This window comes from Lingula anatina, chromosome 1 (assembly GCF_051362555.1).
Source record: "Lingula anatina isolate TDL-2025a chromosome 1, LinAna3.0, whole genome shotgun sequence".
NCBI lineage: Eukaryota > Metazoa > Brachiopoda > Lingulata > Lingulida > Lingulidae > Lingula > Lingula anatina.
In genome coordinates, this window is record NC_141767.1 from 18,222,158 (window position 1) to 18,247,727 (window position 25,570).

Here is a 25,570-nt window from a genome sequence, read left to right on the forward strand (position 1 = left end):
CAATTTTGACCTTAGACAAATGAGAGGGCTCTCGTTATAAAGAACATTTACGATATTTTTATGAGAATATTGATTGATTACAAAGAACACGGTCACCTTTACATAATAGTGCCTGTTTAAGTATTGAGTTTACAAACAGATATGAAATGTATTAATACCTCGTATATTTCTTTCAGATGAAGCTTTGGCGTGAGGCTCGAGCCGTTCTCTGCTGCAAGATAAACACGCCCTCAAAAATCATATTTTAGATGAGTATACTTTATGTATCACAACACACACGAACACAAGCTAATACAATCAGACACACACACGCCTTCACACACACACACACACACACACACACACACACACACAAAACAGTGACTATTATTTAATAGACAGATGTTTTTCATAGATGCTCTCCGCCCTCTACAAAGTACCGTATGTTACTCATACGCAACATCGCTGTCTATTAAAAAGACACCTTTTACATTTAAAAGAAAAGACTTGATCGTACTTTTATCCACATTATGCAAGATATATTTACAATATCCATTAGTGGTTGCATTGTAAAAACATAGTTTATCAGTTATTTTTATTGTTTGCCGTAAAAGAAATTCGTCAAAATGATCTTCAATAAATCATTACCCCTAAACGCATAATGCATATCAATTCAATGATATAAAATTCCATAGTAAGTGTCATAACTTATTTAACAACATATATTCATTTCAGATCATACTGGTAATTTGACGCCAGTCAAGCTCAATCCCAACCTTTTTTCGGTTCTAGCGGCCTGGACCCTGAATTTTGGACACACATACAAAACGTGAGTGGATTCAATTATAACTAAACCATCCTTGCACTGGTCGCAGTATCCAAAAAGCCTCTGGTAAAAGAACGGCTTCTCTCATCTATCACCCCTATTTATATAGCTATCACGTTGTAGTTTAGTGTACATTTTCACTTGTACATACCTTCTACCAGAGCCACGCATTGACTTTTCACTAGATTTTTCACAAAAAAATGCACATAATTAGTTTAATTTGCATCCATGGTAAAGGGTTCTGGTTCATAAGTTACAATTAAATCTTCTTCTTTACACAAGTTGACTTTTATAGCCTTTCCATTCATAAGAATTTAACAGAAAATTTAAACCATTATTTTTATATTTTAGAAGCACCATCCGAGAAAGTGCACACCATGCGCCTGCAAGAAACCTGATCAGTTGTTTGTTTATCGGGAACCTGACGCTCGTTTTTTATCTTAAAACTGAATAAATTCTTTTTCTGTGGTTTGTTATTTCAATATGAACCTATGATAGTGACAATAATGACGAAAATAGAGATCAAAATAATACCAGCGTTGGAGGAAACTTATACTAAAATGGTACCTGTTCGAGCACTTTCAAACCCAGTTTATGTATAAATAAACAGTTCATGAAATTTTTTAAATTAAAATTGTTTTAAAACTGGCTTTGTAAAAATATGCCCAATTTTTAGACCCATTGTATATTAAAATGTCTTTTAAAGGTTAAAAACCACACAAAAAATTGTTTAATGCTTTTATAAACCAGCTTTTTTCTTTTCCTATTTCATTGAACAGATCTCAATGTTCTTCCTCAGCAAATCTATCTTTGCAATGTTTCCTTTTAATTCCAAATTCTGTTCTGCAGCATTATAGTTTTTAACATATCTCTGAACAAACTTAATTTCCCCTGCTATCACTTACCTATTAGGCTGATTTTAATTTTTTTTTTTTAAATTTATGTCAGTTTCATTTTCGACAGTTTCTGAATTTTTCATTCTCACACGCAAAAAAAAAAAAAAAAAAAAAAAAAAAAAAAAAAAAAAAAAAGAATTGAAATTGCTCAGAGAGCAAGTAACTTGCGAAATTGCAAAATAAGTTTTTAAACAACGAATACATTAATGAAATATGGCGGTTAAAAGATGATTTAACTTATCCTTGTCATTCTCGATGTTCTAAGCGCTGTTGAAAGAAGGAATCCCAGAATTCTAAGTGCCTTTGACTGAAAATTTCTATTATATTGCACTGCACATTAGTTAACACAGGGTCAAACACACAGAGAACACAGGACAGGCTATTTCAGAACACACTTAAATGGCGTTAATAATTAGCAGGAAATTTGAGCCGGTCAAAGGCGGTCTTGATTAATGACGGGTGTGGCAGCTTGCATATCGTTAATGTCTCTGTGGCACTCTCCTAGCTTCTACCGCAGAATTCAATGTTTAAAAGCTTCAGGATTTTTTTATCTACTAAACAGTTTGAAAAAAAAAAAACGCGAGAATAATGAATAAATAAATAAGGTTGATAAAAAGTTTCCAAATTCGTATTCTCTGCAAAAAGTTAACCTGAAAGTTTTATTTTTGAGTCCTACGCGAATTTGTAGTAAATAACCACACAAAATTTTAATTCTTGCTAAATTAAATCTTAAATCAATTTTTCACTGTATTAAAAGTTGACATCCTCTGATCTAAAAAAAATGCAATATTATCTTTTTCCAAATGTTATCCCCTTGTTGATATGTTGCCTTTACGCCCATATTTCTCAACATTTTTACTAAAGGTTGCTTAAATAGATATATTTTGGTAGTTTGTTTGCTTGCTTGTTTGATGGATAGTTTTGGCAGTCATTTGATTTTGTTTATAAGACTTCTCAGCAGATATTTGATTTTGTATTAACTTGTTTAGTGTTTTGCATAACATTAAAATTTGGTACTGTTCAATGTCGCTGTTTTTTTTTATGAAAAATAAATGAAAAGAAAACATGTATTAGTTGTTTTTCATGGACTCTTCCCACATGTCACCCCTCGAACCCAATGAACTCTTCCCACCTAACACCCCTCGAATTAAATTGACTTGTCCCACCTGACTCCCCTCGAATCAAATAGACTCTCCCCACCTGACACCCCTCAAATGAAATTCTTCCCACCTGACACCCCTCGGACTGAATGGACTCTCCCCACCTGACACCCCTCAAATCAAATGGACTCTTCCCACCTGACACCCCTCGAATCAAATGGACTCTTCCCACCTGACACCCCTCGAACCGAATGGACTCTCCCCACCTGACACCCACAAATGAAATGGACACTTCCCACCTGACACCCCTCGAACCGAATGGACTCTTCCCGCCTTACACCCCTCAAACCAAATGTACTCTCCCCACCTGACACCCCCCGAATCAAATGTACTCTCCCCACCTGACATCCCTTGAACCGAATGGGTCCTTCCCATCTGACACCCCTTAAATTAATTGGACTCGTCCCATGCAGTCATATTAATCATACTGTCATTCCAATATACCAAACATATTTCTTTGAACCGTTTATTTATCATCAATTCTATTATCCATTTATCACAAAACAATACTAAAAAAACTTAACGACAGAACCAGAACGTACAAAATAATTCAACTTTTTTCAAAGGTTTATATTACGTAAAAACACGCCATATGACAAAAAACAATGTTTTTCAAAAAATTATACGAAATGCAGATTCAATCGATACCGAAAATTTCACATACACTGTTAAACCAAATTATTAAAACGAGTCACCAAATAAATCTACAGAAAACTAAGAAGACATAACGTGAAAATGTAGAAGTAAAGTTTTCCATTTTCTCAAATTATGTTTTTTGAAATGAATTAAATACAGCAATGTAAATACATTAAAATATAAAAATAGCGCTCCTTAGAGGATTCTCAGAGTCAAATATTGAAACAATTTAAAAGGGTTACAACGACTTCAAACAGGGTTGGGCACATTCAGTCTTTTTCTACAGGATTCGTCAGTTTATCCGGGGATTAAAAATCTTATTCTTAAATGTTTTATAGAATAGGAAGAAAAACCATCAACCTTTTGAAAGCAGAAATATTTGGAAGGGCGATCACAATACGTAGGCATAGATAATTGGGAGATTTAGGTAAATTTCAACTGTTCAATGTGTGCATAGCACTTATTTGTAAAAGAATCCAAAATTGGACGGCGTTTTGAAAATTCGGCTCATAATGCGATTTCTTTTACTTCTAATCCAGTATTTCAAATCAAACTGAAAGCGTATTGTTCGTCACTCAAAAAATGCTATTATAAAAAGAAACTGAATTCGACTAAGTGGATTATAGTAACAAATTAAACAACAGTTGATCGACTTTATTGAACAATTTTTTTCAAGATTCGACCTGCTATTTGGTGGAAAAATGCACTCCAACGTTTAAGTTTAAACTTTAGAAATGTAAACACTTAAAAAACAAACATTATTGCATTTACTCTACTGCAATGCCACCCCCCTCCAAAGCTAAAGTGTCTAGAATTTTTTTTTTTACCAAATAGCTGTTCTAATCGTAATAAGTGTGCCGGCGGGCGTGCATGCGTGCCATGTTCCAAAATCCGGAGAGCGAAGGCAGGCTTCTGTCAGACGGAGTTTACATTATCTTGACAAAGGAGATGGCAGTTCTGAAAAAACAAACAAACATTAATGGCGGTACGCATCTCCAATGTAAATGATTTTACACTAAGATTTAAGGCATTAAATATGGTATTAATATAGATATTATAAGGACGCATATAAGGACAAAAAATCTAAAGAAATCGAACCAGAATTCAAGGACGAAAAAATATTTCTCAACAAATTTCAAGGAATGGAGTACACCTATTTCTCAGAAAAAAAAACAGACCAATGTTAGAAAATGGAGCTCTTTGATAAATTGCATGAAAATTTAATGAACCAATACAAATGGAGATATTAAGACTACAATTCCTTTTCAGAAAAGATTCTCTAAAACAAATTATTGGAAGTACGTTTCCGTGTTCTCATAAAATCAGGCTTGTTGAATAACACAACGCAAAAGTACACATTTCCAACAAGTACCTTAGATTTCAAATCTGACGTTGATAGTGATACAAATATCTTATTTAATTAAATAAAGCAATTAAAAGACGGCTGTAAAAGAAATGCTGCTTACATGACAAAGCTTCAACGCTGAATGAGAGTCATTACTTGCGGCTTCAACACACCATGCATCTTCCCTTTACGGAATCCTACTGTCAAGTGACCATGAAGAAGAAACGATGACAATATGTCAGAAAAAAATTAAGTCTCTAAAGCAAATTATCGAACGTACGTTTCAGTGTTCTCGTCAAATGAGGTTAGTTGAATAGTACAACGCAAAAGAAGGCATTTACAACACTGACTGAAGATTTCAAAACTGATGTTGATAGTGAAACAAATACCCTACTGAATTGGACGAAGCAATTAGATCTTGGCTGTAAAGAAATGTTACTTACGTGACAAAGCTCCAACACCAAATGTTGCTAGCTTCTTCACCACACCCAACCATGCGCCTTCTCTTCACGGGATCCTACTGTCAAGTGACTATGAAGATGGGTCGCACTGCCGTGAGCGACCTATTGTTATGTAAATTATAACAGGTACAGCTCATGTTCATTCAGGAGTATTGCGCTTGAAATCGTTCTCATTAGGAAGGCGAAACTATGTGATTTCGATAGTTTAACATAAAATGATGAATCTGTTTTTCGTGAATTCTTGATAATATAATTTAATCCATCGGTCAGAAGTATCTTGCGATCCCTCATGGCTGAATACGCAGAGACCTAACACTGAATCTTCTCGGCACTGTCGGGCGATCATTGGTTTAGATGGAGAGCACGCTCACCTGTCTATTGTCATGGTAATCGTAATGGTCTGGTTCACTTCTGAGTAAAGGGATATACAGTTGCAGTTCCCTCGACTATTCTGATAATTATATTTCCATTTAAGGTCCTTGTATATTTACGACGGATAGATCTAGCTATACGTGCAAAATTGAAATACCTAACGTAAAAGCCGCTAATACATGAGAACCTGGCATTTCCGTAGTATTAGTCGAAGAAGGGACGCACATGGGTCGCAGTTTAGTGTGAAGGGGGGCCCCCCAAGTTGTCAGGCCAAAGAGACCCATAAAATAGCGCATTCTTAACGAAAATTCTATACTTTTTCTCAGAAAAATATTGTTGATTAACAAGGTTTTACTCTGTACCAAAGTTAAAAGCAGTTGACACTAGGATAGAAATTCATAAATTTTATTCTCAGTGGTTTCCAAATTGCAATTATTACGTAAAAAGATGCACGCACAAATTACTTTCAAATATATATTTCCTTTCTAGATTTTCCTCTTTTCTTTCTTTAAATGAGGGGAAGAGCGTCTATGGATTTCAACATAAGAAATAAAGTAACTGTGTGTATATAAATATAGCTGTGCACAAGTTACAATGCTAGAAAAGTAACAACTTGATAGTGATACAAACTTACATAATCTATGCAATATACACAGTTTAATAACAATTACACTGTGATTTTTCAAAAATAGAAGCATACCGATTTACTTCAGTTTTAAAGTGCCATGCTGTACAATATAGTTCAGTAAAATGGATCTCTCTGAAAATACTCAACAGGTTACCTAACAATACCTTTCTTTGTTCAATATATGAAAAAGTTATTGACATTCTTTCTTTAACAATCTAAATATTTTGTCTAATACTCATAACACAACTCACTACTCATATGTACATATTAAGTAAACAATATCTTATATAAACAATGTAAGTAATAAAATCCTTTATGACAATCAGTTAAAAGCACAAAAGTAATACTAAAACTGTGTAATAGTATTTTATTAATGGCAACTATGAGTGGTAGTGAAAGTAGTGTCCCAACCTTGACCTAAGTTGAAATAGAAAGAACACAAACTGCGATAAATGTCAACGACAAGCACCATACCAAAAGAAATACAGGACATTTTAAAATGATAATTCTTTTTCAAATGCCCTTTATTAAGTAGAAATGAGTACAAAAAAGAATCCCATTGGACGAATATTTGTAATGCTTGAAAGTCTGTAAGTACTTATTTAATAATAAAATTTAATAATTCTTCTTTTAATCTTCCTCAATATCATCCACTGTCTGGTTTCAACTTATCCTTCTTTATTTTTCCTAAAAAAAAAAAGAAGTGATTTTTTAAATCAAATAATTTTTCATATTTAGTTTTTAACTATACATGAAAACTTGTATGTGCTAAAAAGCTTTCACCATATCCGTTGAATATGTATTCCATGTATCAACTTACTGCAAGATCAAGATAGCAAAGAATTATCTCCATTTGGATTTGGTAAAACTACATTAATTTCATCAATGTGCTGAATAAAAACAAGTAATATGCAGAGTGGGATGAGGAGTGGCAGTATGCAAGATTCCTTATGTGCTGTGAAATATGATAGCACTGGTTTACTAAAAAAAAATTAAATGCTGTTCATTTCACCTCATTGAATGTTCCTTTTTTCTTTTATTTTTTCCATTGTGATAGATTAACATTATGATTAACAGTGTCTTAGCTGTGTCTGTGTACTGATCATCATAACTACTGGGATGCTGTTAGTATATGATAAGAAACCATGCTGAGTGCTAAATCATTTTAAGATAAGATACATTCTCCAAGGTGTTGTAATGTGTTATAAAGTTGAAATACACACCTTTCAGGCCCTATTAATAACAAGGTTGTAAATTACAGTATCTCCTCTGTAGTTTTGGTCCACAGGGTCTACCTCCATTCTGGGGCTCGACAAGGACATGTTTTGACCTCTCCTGAATGCTGTCATATCCACATGTCTTGGCACATGGCGTCCAGGGTCCCCAGCCTCCCAGCACGCAGTCTACACGCTCTGTGCTCTTACGAAACTCATTACTCGACTCTGAAAATAAAACATTCAATACCTACAAGTAAATGATATTTGCAGTATTTCTTTCCGAATTGTCATATTCTGTGTGAATTATTCTAAACATTTAGTTGTGTTCCACAGTGTTTTCAATCTGTCACGTGATATCAATCTCTAAATAAATTTATTTCTTATTTCTTTACATAACTATTTTTATCTGTACCACTTTCCGATAACTTTCAAAAAATTGACAGAATCAGGTTTTTTGTGAGCCTTTGACTGGTTTCATTAGGTGTTCGTAAGTATCTAACACCAATTTAATATTTCAACCTGTGACAAATTGTGAACTAATTATGAAGCTTACGTGTATTCTGTACAGGCTGTACTCTACTGGACTTCTCAGGATGACCAGTGTCTGTCTTATGGGTCCCTTTGCCTGAAACAAATACCAGAAGTGTTATGTATTTACAGACCTAAGGTACTAGATAGTGTAGCACTTAACACTGCACCCTGGCACATTGATATGTAACATGTTATAAGGTCAATAAAGTCAGTTCCAACAAACACATGAACTGGTGTGTTTGTCAGAAAAGAGTCAGTCCAGAAACAAAGAAGCTGGTTATATAAACAGCTGTATTCATTTTATAAATAATAGAAAAATAATATCTGCATCTACATTGCTTTACCCAAATCACTATCAAATACTTCAATTTAAATGTCAGTGAGAGTTCACATTAAACAATTTAACATGATATTTCAACTTTTCAACAACTGTCAATGACCGAATAAAGTTTTGCTGTTTTTCATTAATCAAGTATACTATTAATACTCACTACATTTCCTATGTTTGCACTTTTTCCTCTGTCGCATCTTCTTGGGACATTTTTTCCCACCATTTTCAGGCTGAACCTTGATCATCCGATAGCGTGTCACTCGCCCGCGGCCACATGTGACAGAGCATGGTGACCACTCAGTCCACTGTGTCACCATGCAGTCGATTTTATCAGTTTCTGATTTCTCATTTTCTTCTGTTGTCTGCTGCATCATTTTCTTTTTAGCCATCATGGCTGCCTGGATCTCTTCATCACTTCCTCCACCATGCTGCTGCCCCTGCATCATTTTCAGCTTTTCCATCATGGCAACTGTAACAGACAGAACTAATTATCTGGCAGTGAACCAGTGACAAAGGTCAATGATGTGGATCAAAGCAAACATCTTTCATTCAATTTACTGTTATCACTTAGTGTTTTAATAAGCTATAATTCAATGATGTTAATATAATGTGAATCTCTTCAAATGAGCAAATAAAATACTTCAATAAAATCTCAAAACTAACCTAACTGAATCTAAACTTTACAAAAAGCAACAATTCTTTATTATCAGGAGCTGCCTCCTAATTTTAGCTACAAGTGAGTCATCAGTAAAAAAATAAATGAAACCTGAAACAAAAATAATTTCTTTGTAACGTGCAAAACATAAAGCCAGTTTAAGAGTCAGCAGATCACAAATAACATTACACAAAGCAGAGACACTGGTAAGATGTTATATTATGCACACTGCAGAGACAAAGAACCACGGAATGTTCTAACTGAAGTAAGAGCATGACAATCTTTCATATTGTTACAATAAGCAGAAACATAGCAAAAAGCATAGTATTATTATTATTATTATTTTTGCATTTACTGTCCACATACACCCTTATGCCAAAGAACTTAAAAAAGTTTTCACCAACTTTAAAAACTGTAATAAGCATGGTTGAAAGCCACATTTTAACTGTTCTCCCCGTCTCCTTAGTTTCCATGCTAGCTTCCCCTCTCCCCCACGCCAAAGAAAAATAAACTCAGCAGCATATGCGAAATTGCATAGCATTACAACTACATATTAAATCATTCTGTTGCACATTTCAAGTAGCCCCAGCCTAGCACTTACTTCTGTTATGCGTTTGACTAAACAACATTCTACCTCTGGCCATGCAAATTTCATTAATCACAGTCTAACACAATGACTTTGCCATGACAGTAACAATGAATACTATACATCTCTACTATGTGTGTACGTGTATGTGTGCGCATGCACAAGTATGTGTGTATAATTACATAAACAGCAACATGAGACCACTGTCCAGTCTTGATAACTGACCTTTGTCAGCCATAGCAGACACACATCTCTCCTCGCACTCCGGCTGTGAGAAGAACCTGTTATTATTCCCTCCACACCCACCAAACTTAAACGGCAGGCACTTCCCCATTGGGAAGCTGTAATACCACCGTGGGAAGTCCCCGTAACAGGGACCCACATCAGGAAGGTCCAGACACACTTCTGAAATGGGAGGCACACTCAGGGGGCTATAAGGTTGTGAAGGGGAGTGGTACCTCAGCAGTCTGGGCATGGATAGTAACGTTGGACCTTACAGAAATACTTTACATAGGCTGCACTTTACAGAAAACAATTGATTTTTTAAAAATATCTTGTAAATTAATATCCATTTATGAAGCTTTACATGATCCATATTACTGAGGTACCACTTATGAACATGACATATAATACAAGACAATGTGCAGAAGTTTATAAAAATGCAGTTTGAAATAGTATAGAAGTGATGACAATTAGTTATACAGGATAACAAGTAAGAAGTGGAACACTTCTATAAAGACTAAAAAACATTAACATCTTTGACATATACCTTCACCGAGAGGACTTTTTTAAGATAATGAAAACAAGACAACATGTAACATTACACTGTCACTCTGCTTTTTCCAGCATCCAATGCAGTGTTAGACCTTACTTAGTAAAGGAAATTAATTTACCTGGAAATAACAATGATTTTCCCTTCATCACCAAGGTACATCCTATCCAAAACATGCAATTACAAAAGTTTAAATTTCTATTTTTAATGTTATATGTGAAGTTCACCAAGCTACTTCTCCATTACTCAACAATGAGTTTATAAACTGAAACCCTGTCAATAGTTTTTTGATATGGTATGCCTTGGTGTTGAAATTTCCAGGAAAAGTAACTTCTTGCTTCATAAAGGCCTGCCACGCATTACAGGGTTTTATAAGCACTTCACTGTTACCTTCAGTGGTAGGACCTCTCCTGTCAGAATCTGATGAAGTATTCTGGAGTCCAAACTGCATCATGAGTTTTTTAGCCATCAAGATTGCTGTAAATGGCAAAAGCCTTTTATAATGCTGCATTTGTCAATACCACATTTAAGGACACTCAATTCATGAAAACAACCATGATAATTTTTCAAGTGAAATACCGAACTTTCTAGTGAAAAATCCAATATTCTGAGAAAGATTTAAAACAGTTCATATACCTATCATAAAAAGGATTTATCATCTGAAATTTTTGCTAAATAAGCTGCAATATATTCAAAATAAAGCTAACAGGAAACATTTAACTGTTTCATTACCATTTGCTTGCATCACTGTCGAACATTTCTGGTTGCATTCAGCCTCTGTCTCAAAATTATTTTTGTTTCCACGGCAACCCCCATAGACAAAAGGTAGACACTTCTGCATGTCCTTATCAAAGTACCATCTCCTAAAACTCCCTTTGCATCTGCCTGCTTCGTAGGGCTTTTGACATATGTCTGTGTGAATTGGAGAAAATTATACAATCTTTTAAGTTCTTTTTTCCAATGCAGAATGGAAAAGATCTAGACTGTTACATAAACTACGATTTTGGTTAAAAGTTAAACAAAAGGTTATGTAAGTAAACATTACAACTTGCTTCAACTTTAAGTATGATTTTTAACAAATATTCAAGATGATGGGGCAATGACACAATGATTTCATTTGCAAGAAGATTATGAAAATTTTAAATTCTAGAGAGAGAAAGCCTTAATTACTGGATGCCTGAATTAAAATTGAAGTCAATAATTTCAATCCAAGCATTTCATTCAAAACCTTTTTTTCTACCTGCATAATCCAGCATGGCCTCAGCTTTCCTACAGTCCATAATCTCAGTCATACACATCTCACTCTCTGTCATGTCCTTGGAACATCTCCGCACCATCTCTGGCTTGAGATACATGCGTGTTCTCTCCCTGACCCCCTTACCACAGGTGACACTACAGGGGGACCACTGGGACCAATTCGTGGTAGCACACTTGTCATTTTTATTACAGATGTTCTCAAAGCCCAGGCACTCTTCCTTGTCCATCAGTTCATCCTGACATTCAGCCGGAGTCACGTCCTTGAGATATTTGCGGAAGCGTACACGCATGCCAATGCCGCAAGTGACGCTGCATTTTGACCAGTCTTCCCATTCTGACAGTGGACACTTTTCCATCATGGCTGTAATACAATCAATTATAATTCCCAATTATACTGATTATCTCCAAATTAAGTTCTTAATAGTTTTTTCCAATTTCAGTACACATTTAAATTGATGTTTTGATATACTCTATTACTTAAATAATATTGTGAGAAACGCCATTTTATTGAGTTAAATTTAGCCATCAGTTTTGACGTCCCATCTTTTCACAATCTTTTTTCACATGAGTTTACAATGCATTTTTAAGCAAAATGCCTTTATGCAAAAGAGCATCACACAACAAGAGTTCTTACTTTATCTATAGTACAAACAGTGGTAATATTTGGTTGATAAGGGTAAAGGATAGTGCTCTAAAGTACATCCTTCTAGCAACTGTGATGGGGGGGGGAGGGAGGGGGAAATCTAAATCTAATTTGAAAGACCAGTGTCGAACAAGGTATGAAAAAATCTATTTCAAGAGATTACTAAGAGCCATAAATTCAATAGTACTTCACAGTCTCATATATACAGAAAGGTAAGGTATTTTCAGTTTCAAGTATATACTCCCAAGTATGTTCATGTGAAGTCACAACTACAACATTAAAGGACGAGTGCACCCAAGAGGACACCACACAACAGGACAATAGCCCCATCCAGACATCCTACCTGCATACCCATATCCACAGGTATATGCAGCTTGCAAGCCAAGCAACAAACATAGCAGCATATATAAACATGCACAAATAAATTCATCAAAATTGTAAGCACATCTGAACCTATTAGCATATTTTAACTATTGTAAATGATTTTTCAACATTTTAGTACATATCCACTTTATGTCACTTCAAAACATAAAACATGCAACTTTAAATAACCAACTATTTCAGGCCTGCTTTTACCTTTTTTCATAATCATCTGCTTCTGTTCTTCATCTGATAAAACCCTGTCTCTGTCCTTGTTCTTATTTCTTTGGTGTTTTCTGTGCTTTTTCTCCACTCTTCTATCAAGGAAGCCAATCCCTGGATCTTCATCTGCATAAGAAAGTAAAAACTAGAAATGACATTTTTTTATCTTGGCAGTTAAAACATGTTAACATAAATCAAACTTTAAAATTCCAATTACTAATGCTATCCAGTTGAATGTGAAAGCTGTGTCAAAAATGTGCTTTCTGGTATAATATAAATTTACGATCAGCGATTTAACTTTTCCAACTTAAAGCTTTATGTGGTGAGTGTTTGAGGGCATGCCTACAAGGCAGTAAGTTAACAGTCTCAAAGATCTCAAAGTTTTATTCTCTATAATTTAGATGTAATACAGTAATAAGATAAGTAATGTGTAACCCTAAATATGTTGACTTTATGTACCATATTACCACAAAATCTTGATCAGTGGTATAATTTACTTTTCTTATCACTTGAATTACTCTTCTGATTGCCTTGTCAAGGTAAAATTGACCTTGTGTTGGCATACATTAAAGCAGCCTTTATTGGCCAAGTATCAATCGTGTTTGCCATTTATCTAAATAATATCTTGTATTATTCAGGGGCGGATGAAAGCTGTCTTCTAGGACTTCCAGGAGGCTGTCCGAAGTTTACATTGACAGGCATCTAATACTTTCTGTCAGGAGATGGTCAAAAATGTAGGATGCATCAACAAAGATAATTTGGAAGACCGTCAGAAAGTATCTCTGGATCTGCCCCTGTTATTCAGGATGGAGGATACATAAAAGTTATGTTGTATCAGAAAGGACAAAATGCTGAAGTGTGAGAGTCACAGTTACATACCACCCTCATCACTGGTGCACTGTCCCGGGGCAGCTGCTGGGGTGAGGCGTTTGATGTGTAACTGTGCCAGAGGTTTGATGGGATACAGGCCATAGAAAGGAGACTTGATGTTGTCTGGGTAGGTGTTGGTCAGTCTATGGATCTTCTCTTGAGGATGAGTCTTCATGTTGGGAGACTGAAACAGGTTGTGTAGTGCATAATGCCACAGTGAAAACACTGTATTTTTGCATCTACATATTTGTATTTAAATATTTTTGTGTATTTTTAATTTTTTTCAAATTGCCAGATAAAAATAAGTCTTTCATGCACTTTGATGTTTTTTTCTTAGGCCACTATGCAGTGAATCTATCATCAAGAAAGCAATATTGTAACAGTACTTCTGATATGTTATTCACATAACCAAATTCAGCAGAATGCCATTCAAATGTTTTAAAAGTCCGACTTCTCTTACATCATTGTACAGTGACATACGAAAAAATAAGGGAGCAGTGCTATCACGAAAACATCCAGCTCATGCCTCAGCTTCCATTACTTACAGCATAGGTGATCCCGCTGTCAGTGCCTGCATCCCATGGATACAAGTCAATGGTCTGGTCCCCTGCCCAGGTACAGTTAGGGAGGCACAAACTCAGACTGGGAACACCTGAAATAGTGGATTCAAGACAGGGGGTTTCATTTGTTATAGACAGACATCCAGGATTTATGGCATCAAAGGATGGTATCATAGCTTATCAAAACCTACCAGTACATTATCAATAATAACAAGCACTTATAAAATCATCAATGTGAACAGAAAATGTAAGCAGATATGATCCTGCACTTAAAATACACTTTCATGACACATCAATAAAAACTTTTTTCTAAACATTTTTGGGGGTCAAGATAAATAGCATATATTAAATTCACTATTGACTGAATAAGAAGTTTGGCTACGAAAATAAAAGTCATTTATTTTACCTAACCTCTATGCAATTTGACTGAAGATTTTGATTGTTCAAAAGTCTTAAGTATGATATAAAATTTCTGAATGAAACACTGCTCATCTTTAGACAGGAATAACTGAAAGCTTCAATTATTCATGGTTGCATGTCTACTACTGCCATATATCTACAGCTCTAGGCTGCAAATGAGTGAAATAGTTCTCTCTCTCTCTCTCTCTCTCTCTTCATTTGTAAAGAACTTGATACTGGAGAAAATTACATAACATGACATTCTGTAGACTTACATATTCCATAGAGGCCAGTAATAATCAATGATGTGAGACAGATTTTGTGTGAACAAATCCCACATAATGGTTCATAGTGTATACTTCTGCTCAAGCAGATTACAGTATGGTTGACTGGATTACTTTTGTCCACAACTGATTACAAAATCATATGACTATGGGAGCTTCAATCCCTGGATACAAATGTGTTATTAAGGATGAACCCTTGTTCATAATATAGATCCAACGTTACACATGACCTCCTATAACACGTCCCTCAGGATTCCAACCATAACTGAGAATAAAAGCAAGAATTTTCCATAATGTAACTAAGGACACAACTCCATACAACCCATAATTGGCAAGCCAGGCTCTATCTAACCAGCTATCAGGTTTCAGTTGTCAACAAAGAGGAAAGCAATCAATATCCCACTTCATAAAATGAAAACAAATTTACTACACAATTTGGTGTATGTTTCTTAATTGTAAACCATTCACAGCCTTACCTACACACCAGTCTGGACTGGGTCCAAACATGGTCAGTACTGACATTAAATGGTGCTTCTTACTGACACTGAAATGAGCTGAGACAGGCTTCATCAAGTTACTCATTCCCCATAATCCATGGGTACTGATCACTGTGCGAATAGCTGAACTCTGAGAAATAAAATAAAATTGATTGTAAAGCTGAAGACAGGTTTTGACACCAAAAGTGATTTGTAACATAATTGATTCATTTATCTATTATTAGATTACCAACATATACTTTTCATTATATTATTTGTCCAGAATTTTATTTAAAAAATTTAATGTGGCCATACAATGTGCATGCTTTGATCAAATAAGCAAATTTGTAACAATTAAAGAATGTTGTTTTTTTTTTATTGTCTGTCTTGTTCAAACAACAAATAGGGGTACATGTAGGAGATGCTGGAATAAAAGTGGCTAATGTAAAGTGTCAATTTATTCTTTCACTCTAACATATTGCATGCCATAAAAAAAACATAAGGTCACTTCCATTCACCATTAAATGCTTCTACGTCAATGTCTGCTAGCAGGAACCCAATTAAAATGCACTGGCTCTGTTCTTAAATGTCTCTAGAGCCATCAAACTGTCACTTAATCTCAGCAATCTTCTTGTAACATCAACTTACATGCTGCTTGAATTGTGTCTCTAGTTTTCCTGGTGAGCCATATTCACAGACCCATCTCACTGCTTCTGAGGCGTAATCTCCAAACTGCCAGATTTTGTAGCTGGGCCCATGGGTTGCCCCAATCAGATTAGACCAGTGGATGAGGTTGGCAATGTGACCTTTTCAAAAGAAAGGTTCAGAAGGATGACTTTTTCCATAAATTTAAATTTTGTGACAAAACCATATAACAAACCATATTCTAAAAGTGAAAATCTATCATGCATTTATTAAAGCTTTATTTTTAATGCAACAAGATCAAATAAAAAAAAAGCAAATACATGTTCTTTTATATTTTCTTTTTAATTTTGGTTTTCTCCATTAAATCCTATATTCTACATGTTCATCATTTAACAAATAAACACCTTTCCTCAGTATCTTAATGCTTGGTGTTTGGTATAAGCAGATACTTCTTAAATTTAGTAACAATTAAGTCAACACCTGTCTCTCTATCTGACAGGTGTTCAATCTCTTGGTTTCGCCAAGAAATTCAGACTCATTGACCATTTCACCTTGCATGACACAGACTAAAACCAAACCAGACAGGTGTGAAAGTGGTAATTACCTGTTGGGAAATCTTTTGGATGTCTCTGTCTAGTCCAGTTTCCTTGAAAGGTCATCCTGTATTTGGCCGTCCCACAGGCACAGCATTCACCATTATCAGGCCATTTCTCACTTTTAGATCTTGAAGAACCTGGATTGTATTTCAAAAATAGCCTTCAGTGAACTTTAAATTAAATTCATTCATCTCAACATCATATTTTTTCTTTTTTTCTATATCTGAAATTCTGTAAGACAACCCTTGTTCATGTATAAATAGGTGAAGGGAAGTTTTCTAAAACTGGTAGTTCCACATAGTGAATATTTTCTTTCATTTCAGACTGCCTGCCAGAGAAAAGTTAGTGATAGATTTACATAGACAAAGTGTTGTGTATATACATGGCTATAAGCAAAAAGAGGGGATAATATTCTGCAAGTTGACAGAACTGCCTAGAAACCCAATATGTTTACAACCATTTAGTCTATTTCTGTTTCTGGAAAAGATTGTTTCTGTCAGCTTGATGGTTTTGAGTACAGCAAGAATAACATGGGGAGTGTGTTAAGCTAATATGGTGGAAAACAAGCTACAAGTTCATCAAATTCCAAGGATATTAGGTAACAAAGGGCCTGGTGTTCTTGCCGGGAAGAACACAAGAATTGTGGTCAAATTCACATGTACTACAGCATGCCTCCATGTGCAAAAACAAAGGAGAGTCATTTGAGAATACAAAGAGAAAACAAAGTTATCAAAATACATGTACCTCTAAATAAACTGCAGATACAGCTCTTTAAGTTCTGTACCCATGCATGTTCATGTTGCATGTTTTTAGTTGTTTTAACTAATACTTTCAAATAAATTATTCCTTGTAACATTATATTAAATGGCATTTTAATCAAGCAAAATGAAAAAGGCACCAATGGTCTTTGTTTCACAAATATTAGGCATAAGATTACAAAAGATGTGAACAAGGGCAATCTTTGGGCAAGACTACATCTCTCCTCAGGCCCATGGTTTGTCTTATGGGTAAGGGGGTACAATTCATACCGGATAGTCAGAGGGTTTGAATGAACTGTCCTTTTTGCCAGGTTAAGGTCCCCACAGAATTAAAAATTGATTCTAGGCTCTATGCCAACATACATGTAGATTTCACAGTAAAATGTCCACATTTAAATTTTTCAGAAAAAAATGATTTGAATAGCTGTAACGTTTCACAGTGAATTTTCTTCTTTACATGCTCAGCACCTCCATGGAAGGTTTTTTGGAATTTAAGCAACAAACTGACAGTGTCTAAGTCAGTGATGTTCAATTGCTGAATGCCAAAGAAGTACCAAGTAACTGCAGCTGACTTTTGTTATTTTGTTCCGGACTGTTTAAAATGCACAAGACGTTTTCTCTGTCTAGCGTACACTTTTGCCGTCCCCTTAGTCAAGATTTAGATCCCCAGAGAAATCAAATTCTAGTAGCTAAGCTTAAATTGCATTAATAACAATTTGCATGATCAATCAAAATAATTGCTATGATTAAGTTCCTTCTGATTTCAAATGACTTTTTTTCTCTCTGTTAAATATGTACACATATTACATCTCATGATTTAATGAGGAAAAAAGCTGAGCTACATCCTATTAAGATAATTAAACAAGACAATGCTCATAATTACATAATAGCTTTGACAAGAAAAAAATATTAGTTAGTTAGTTTACAGGATTTCAAGCTGGACCTCATTGTCAGTTTCAACATAATAATATGTCCTTGCAAAAAAAAAAAAAAAAAAAAAAAAAAAAAAAAAAAAAAAAAAAAAAAAAGGAAATGCAAGTTTTCATTTTGACCACAGTGCTTCAAAATGGCCAAATATGCACACATTAGAATGGTCACTATATTCAGTGACAGAACACCATCTCAGTTCTGCAGGCCAGTACTGATACACATAAATGATTTCAAATGATGGCTGGCTTTAGATTTTCAGACATCAGATCTCATCTGAAAACAAACTAGGACAAAAGTCTTGCAGAATTCAGTTGTCCACAATCAATGCCAGAGGACACAGGAATCAAAAAATCAAGTTAAGGAAACTGTAATCCATGGTGACATCATGTCACGGCTAGCTGATCTGGACAGGGGTTATGCCACGAGCACAGTGTTATGGTTTTGGCAGGTATACAGTAAGTGGCAATTTCCAGACAGAACTCGTGGTGATTGTGCCATTTATGCATCAACACCCAACCCTACGCTTGCTCCTGCAGGACAACACCTGTCCCCATACTGCCAGGATAGCACAAGCATACCTGCAGAAAAGCAGATGGAGACTTCTTTTTGAGATGAGACATGTCTCAGATTGAGCATGCTAGTGATGAACTAGGCAGATGACATCATAACTGCCAGCCATAGCCTACCACTGTCATGAGTTAAGGTACTGGTGGAAGAATGGAGAAGGGAGACTCATAAAACCATAAAGCCATATGCATAAAATAAATTTGTTTTTCCTTTTTTGGCTAGTATACATATCCAACAAAAAAAAACTGTGGGAGGAGTATTTTTTGCTATGTTTAACTATTACTTTTAGTTTTGTTCTGTTCATCAGGAGTCACCTGGTCAAACTTTAAATTTAAGCATAAGCTTGCTCCGCGGCACATGATTATTTCCAAACAAATTCTCCTCAAACATAGAGTTGGCACCTGAAGTGTTACCCAAGTTCACACCTCACCCACTGCCCCAGGTCCCATCCGCCCAAGTAAATAAATCACCGACCTGTGTCTTCACATATTTCTTTAGTAAGTGCCCCATCATCTTTATACCAAATGTCCTTTAATTCTTGAACAGTAGCTCTGGAAGATGAAGGAAAACATATAAAGCACAAATAAAGCCATGTTCTCATGGGTATAGTTACTTAGAGCCCATCTTCATAGCAGATAGCTGATATCAACCCCTAATCCTTAGCTTGTATGTGTTAAGATGTGGGCTACAGGTAACAAGTATCAAAATTCATAAAGATGGTTTTAAGCAACCTGCAGATTTTGTGTAATTTCTGTCTAATTTTGGGGAAAAAAGACAACAATTGTTAGTATCTCTTAGTTTAATTATAAAAAATATGTAAACAATTTGAAACTTGCTCACTTGTAAAGTACTTTTGAACCCTGTATACCTACCTGAATTCTACACAGCCACTACCAGCAGGGGGTGCTGTCCACAAGACAGTGACCCCCATCTTGTGGTAGCGATAGTTGTCATCGATAATTCCAGGGTAGCGGTCAGTGATGATGTTTGGACAGCGTTCGTGACTTTTTGTGAGATGATCACTCACGTGCTGAAATAAAGGAAGCCATTATATTTCAAACTTAAAATTGATGCACAGAATTCTGTTTCAATAAACTTCACTAACTCACTTTTCAACTAGAAGCAGTTAATGTACAATGTTATCTGCTGCTGTATGTGTTGGCATTTTTTGCAATTTCTTATTCCAAAACATAGGTTAAAATATACTGTAAAACAGATTTTTGGGTGGAATCACAAATTAACCATTCAGAAGAAATATTTTCATATTCATTAGTTGCAAAAATCATATTTTTCTCTATGCTTGCCTGAAACAAGCCACACCTGTATAAATACAGGTGCAAGCTCATATGTTTATCATAAGGAACTAGATTTATCAATGAACAGGTTATGCATTATAAAATCAAACACATTTTTAGTATAAATATTAAGCAAATAATGGCTGCACTTTAGTACAAATATTATAAGGTATTAAGCTTGTAGACAGTCTTTGGAAATCTGCCATGCAATCCTATTATAAAAAGTTTTGACAAAGATTTATTTCTATTGATTAGATGAAATAATATGATCAGATTCACAGTACTTACAGGTAGCATTATACAGGTGGTTTTGAAAGGAAAACAGGTAACAATCTATAATCTATAGTCTACAGAGCATTATAAAATGCAAAGAGCTTACACCTAATACATGGGCTTATTATCTTTGACACCTAGCATGGGACATAATTAATCATAAATCCAATAATTTTTCCAGAATTTCTTTGAAGTATAATTGGTCCAAAGGCTAAGGTTTCTTTGTCATTACTTTACATGGCAACTCAAATCAATATATCACCTTTCTCTTTTTTACAATCCAACATACAAATCAACAAAGAAATTTGATTATTCATATATCAAAAGACTGTTAATCTTTTCATTTTCAAGGCAATAATAACTTGCCTATCAAATCTTACTGACATGTTGCGAAACTTTATACTGCATACGTAATAACACAAAATGTACAAAGGACGTAGCAATAACACAATACCGAAACAAGAATCATAATGTGCAAAATGGTAGATCATAATTATGTCAAAGAAAACAGAATATACTTTAACACAAAATCCCTAGCATTCCCTCTTCTCCATTTTTTGTCAGTAAATATAACCTGTCAGCCATCAGAACAGTTGTCCTTCAGTTTAGAGGAATATTTAAGGAGTCTTTACAAAAAAGTTTATGTCCAAGAACAATTTTTAAAAAAGCAATAAAACAGGGGAACTTAGTAAAAGTAGTATATTATGTCTTATAATGTTTGTTTCAACTGTATAGCTTAAAATGAGGCCTTAAAGCAAAAAAATCAGGAGATGTGTAAAGAGTTTTTTCTTTTGACAGATCATTTCCATTTGTTAAAAAACTTTTGTATGTAAAAAACAAAAAATTAAATATGTTATCCCCACTCCCAAACCATTCACTGAAAATCAAAATCATTTTTCATAAATTGTGCACATATCCAGTGTCTGAAATCCATCTGTTGCTCCATGACACTGCTGTCCATGCAGAGTGAAGTCCACCACCTCACCTGACATTTGTACAAAGAGGCTTCATCTTAACTCTGCCCAGCAGGCTATAGATAATAATACCTTTCCACTGCTGTGCTATATAGGCTCAATTACCACTACATGTTTACTCACTCTGTGTGGGTGCTAATAGGCCCACATTAATAACAGACAACAGATCACTCAACGGAAAAATTAGGGAGGGGAAGGGCTGTCACCATATATATAACAAGGATTCCTCCTATTGAGAAAGCCATTTATCTGCCAAATATCAATATACAACTACTATTGTGTTTACTGGTAGCTGAACTGACACTACTGTATACATATTGAGCTGAATGCTAAATCATACGGATAATGTGTAACATCAAATCTTTTTGTCATCATTACTGGACCATCAGACTTTGAGGACAATTAAAAACGAAAAACACAAATGCTTCTGACAGGAAATATCTCTAGGCTGATGCATTTAAAAAATGCACCAAAGCTGAAACCACAAAAAATGATTCATGTTTCAAATTTTTCTGACCAAAAAGGATTGACACTTGGGCACAAGTTCCTAAAATACCAACAAAACTAGCACTAACCTGGAACCTTCCTATCGTGACATTTTCATCCCTAGCATTCTTGGGAACAGCAACAAGCATAAACCCCAGAAGTCTTTGTCTGGGATATGTGCCATTTAATGTTACTGAAAGACAAAAGTGAAATGTAAACTATGCATTTTGCATTTACATTCAATTTCATTAATTTTAATTTCATTAAATATCCCTACAGCTTACGAAAAGTTGGTTATTTCATTTAATTCTTTAATTAAGTTTTTAATATATGGACAAGGAGTAAAAATTGATTGAAAGGACAAACTAATATCTTATAAATGGAATCTTAAAAAAGATTTGGGCTGTTGGAGAAGTTTTAAATAACATGCCAAACCGACAGCGCTGAAAGACGTCTTAAACTGACATATCTTGTTACATATTACACAATGATCCATTTTCTGACATATTTTATCAGTATGCCATATGTAAAATCATTCCATAAAATTATTACCAAAAATACAAATAACCTCTTTGGACTACAGTACCAATGAAAATATTTTTTAATTGTCAAGGAATAAAAAAAAATTCATTTAATGAAGACTCTTATAAGAATCGGGCCCATTTTCACATGAGCGCAATAAACATATTCTACACCCCTGCTTTCTGTGGTTTCATTACTCAAGTCTGGTAAGGAGCTTCGATGAAAAAATAAGTCCTAAAAATCTTATTTACATTAAAACCATAACATTCTTCAGTTTAATTACACTTACTGGTGTACTTCTTGTTAGGCGTGTACGTCGCATGGGGTGTAGTTCCAATAACTCGTATTTTAAAGCCGTTGTCTCCCGGAGTTCTGCTGGCCCTTGTTTCTGAGGGAATTCGCCGACAATAGCCGTCCGGTTCACTCGTCACGAGGCCACATATTGCCAACAAAGTTAATAGTAATAATCTACAAATTCTGTGACACAATATCATATCGGTAAAATACTCATAAGTCCAACAGCTAGAAGATGTGTTGATTTTAACAGAACTTTCAAGTTTTGCGTGCCTCTCTCACCGCACACACAACTGTTTGACCCAGTTTCCGCCAATGGCTATTACTTACGTCAATATCACTCCCTCTTGAATTGCTGTTAATGCGCAAAACATGCCCATAACAACATGGACATTGTTCCCTGTTAAGTGGTCTGAAGAACAGGAAAATTGACGTAACTATAAGTTTATCAGCATAAAACACCATTTGATGTTAGCGGTAACAAGTAATCGTTTTGGCTAGTAAATATCACGTGGGTGTAGCGCAGTAATCGGCGACCGCACCAGATGCCCGCAAAACATTCCAACAGCTTCATATTCTGGTAGTGTATATGGGTTATCTCAGTTAATTTTATTTGCGAGGGGCTTCATCCTCATAAACATGACTCGTATTCACTGCATTTCTTGGCAGTAATCACATCATGCTGACTACTGACAGTTTTCCCTCGGTTGTTGGTTCCTAACAAGCATGAACACTCCACGCTAGCCTGAACAGGCAACGAGCCGTCGTCTGCTTGAATGAGGAGTGCACTGAACTAAACGACTGTAGGCCTACGCTTTACTTTTCAATTGTGGCTTCTTTTGTCGCATTTCATCCCGTTGATTGTAAAATAGCTTCTGTCAGCTAAACGTACTTGACTTTGAATAGAGAAAGAAAAACGTGCTATTTTCTTTAAATTGTTGGCGAAAAAAATTAGAGAAAAGCCTGACGCGAAGCCCGACACCGGTTGACGCCCTCGTTTTAAAAGAGTGTAGGAATACAGGGTAGATGGGGGACCTTTTCTCAAAATCCAAGGCCAAAGACTACCGCGGATAGGAGGCCTAATATTAAACATCATTTAGGGGGAAAGACAACACGAAAAGGTACACGTCCTCGATGAAAATAGGTCTTACGCGTTTTTCTGATTACAAATGTGTCTGATTATTGAGTAAAACTTTAACTTTTTAAGTCATATTCTCTGCTGGTCCCCATTAATTTTTTTCGTGACACTAACAGAAAAACATATATTTTTGTTTAGATAAACATATTCATAAAATCGTTTTTATCCTCTTCTTGTGAAAACATAACACAAGTGATTTTTTCAACAAGGACGTGGACGCGACCTTTCCATGACTTTCCATCCTGTCGATTCTCCAGTTTTCAGATATAAACGCTGCAATTTCTTGAGATCTCTTCGGTGCACGTGAACTTCACATTTAAGAAACAAGTGGAAAGTGAAGCTGAAATAGACAAAAACGAAGCCCCCTCAATCTGGCTAAACCCTCTATCTTCAACTCCTGCTGTTTATCCTGAGATGGAAGGCGGGAAACAAGTGTGCGTACGTGTTATATAGGCCCTATATATTAAACAATGGGAGAGGGGATTCCTTTTAGTCAACCCCTATTCCAATTTTAGTGCTTTTTTGCTTGACGTGGATGAGAAAGTTAATTACTACGCCTCGCCAATGGTATTGCAAGTTTATATTTTACCAGTAACGTAACCAGAAGGGATGAATCAAGGCATTATTTACACATTCAGTTTGCGTAATGCCATCTATTTTATCTCTTACTACTAACAGGATTTTCAATTTGAAATGGATTCAGGAACTTTTCATAAGCTAAAGGTCAGAAGTAAGCCAATTTTATTGCGAGTGACAAGCGTCTGGTCGGGCTACATGCAGGGGCAGTTTCAAGTTTTTGAGATATATTCGTAATATAGATATAGGCGATAGATTTTACTACGTAAAAATAAGAAGTTAACAAGCTGAAAACATCAGTTTTCTCAACAGTTTGGGATATAGCATTCCTTGGTGATAAAGAAAAAATTGAAAAAATGTACGAAAAAAGACGGAAGACATTTTTGCTGTTCTCATGTGGATTTTGCAATTGAAAGGAAAAAAGCATACGTTTATCTTCGTTTTCTCGACACCCCCGTGACTTTACAAGAGAAGCATGGCCACAAACTCCCTGGGGAAATCAGCAACCAATTTTGACAATCATACAAGGCAATTAGGAAAGAAAATGGGGAATTCAAATAGAATTTTCTTTTAGTTTACACTTGCTGCAAAGGAAGTTCCCGCGAAATATGCGAACACGCTGCTTCCATTTCAGTCAAATGTTATCAGTCAGTTTGGAAATTTACACAAAGAATAATAATGAAAGTGATTTTTGTTGTAGATTTGCTTCTGAAAATTTCATTTAGAACCTTCTCTGGCCTTGGCGACGAAACTATTTAATCATCTGTCTGCAAGCCCAGCTGGGGTGTGCAAAATGTACTGCTGCCAAAACGCTCATTTCTTGTTGGTTATTTTACTTTTCTAAGCCTGACCGATCTTTTCATATAAACAGACGTTTGAAATTCCAAAATTTATGGCCACCAACTCTAAAACTAGTCCGCCAAAGTTTCAAGGCCCAGTCAAAATCAGGTTGAAAATGAAGACTCACTTCAATAAGTCGTCTCCAGGTATTAATTTTGTGCACTTTGCTGGAAAAGTTTTAAAGGTTGGTTCTCACGACAGCTCGTGACA

General features: G+C 35.3%; 1 protein-coding gene and 1 long non-coding RNA gene across 3 annotated transcripts; one reads left to right on the forward strand and one right to left on the reverse strand.

Annotated features, from left to right (window-relative positions):
* The first annotated feature begins 707 nt into the window (after window positions 1–707).
* Window positions 708–2,720, forward strand: LOC106153980 (uncharacterized). Its single transcript, XR_001237472.2, has 2 exons — window positions 708–808; window positions 1,157–2,720. It is a non-coding gene; the product is annotated as an uncharacterized LOC106153980 (long non-coding RNA).
* A 3,344-nt stretch (window positions 2,721–6,064) lies between these two features.
* LOC106153983 (spondin-1-like) lies at window positions 6,065–23,765 on the reverse strand. 2 transcript variants are annotated; one of them, XM_087000264.1, is made up of 18 exons: window positions 22,802–23,736; window positions 22,080–22,183; window positions 19,835–19,992; window positions 19,437–19,513; window positions 16,716–16,844; window positions 16,115–16,272; window positions 15,467–15,617; window positions 14,293–14,399; window positions 13,757–13,931; window positions 12,872–13,003; window positions 11,636–12,013; window positions 11,128–11,307; window positions 10,786–10,872; window positions 9,849–10,028; window positions 8,543–8,851; window positions 8,074–8,145; window positions 7,527–7,745; window positions 6,065–6,990 (listed from the first exon to the last, which is right to left on the reverse strand). In XM_087000264.1, exons 1-17 carry the CDS (start codon window positions 23,004–23,006, stop codon window positions 7,540–7,542), a joined length of 2,808 nt encoding a protein of 935 aa, XP_086856390.1. In that variant the 5' UTR covers window positions 23,007–23,736; the 3' UTR covers window positions 6,065–6,990; window positions 7,527–7,539. The 2 variants fall into 2 exon arrangements, with proteins under 2 accessions (XP_086856390.1, XP_086856391.1); XM_087000265.1 differs by lacking the exon at window positions 9,849–10,028 and having other exon boundaries at window positions 22,802–23,765.
* Window positions 23,766–25,570: the final 1,805 nt, after the last annotated feature.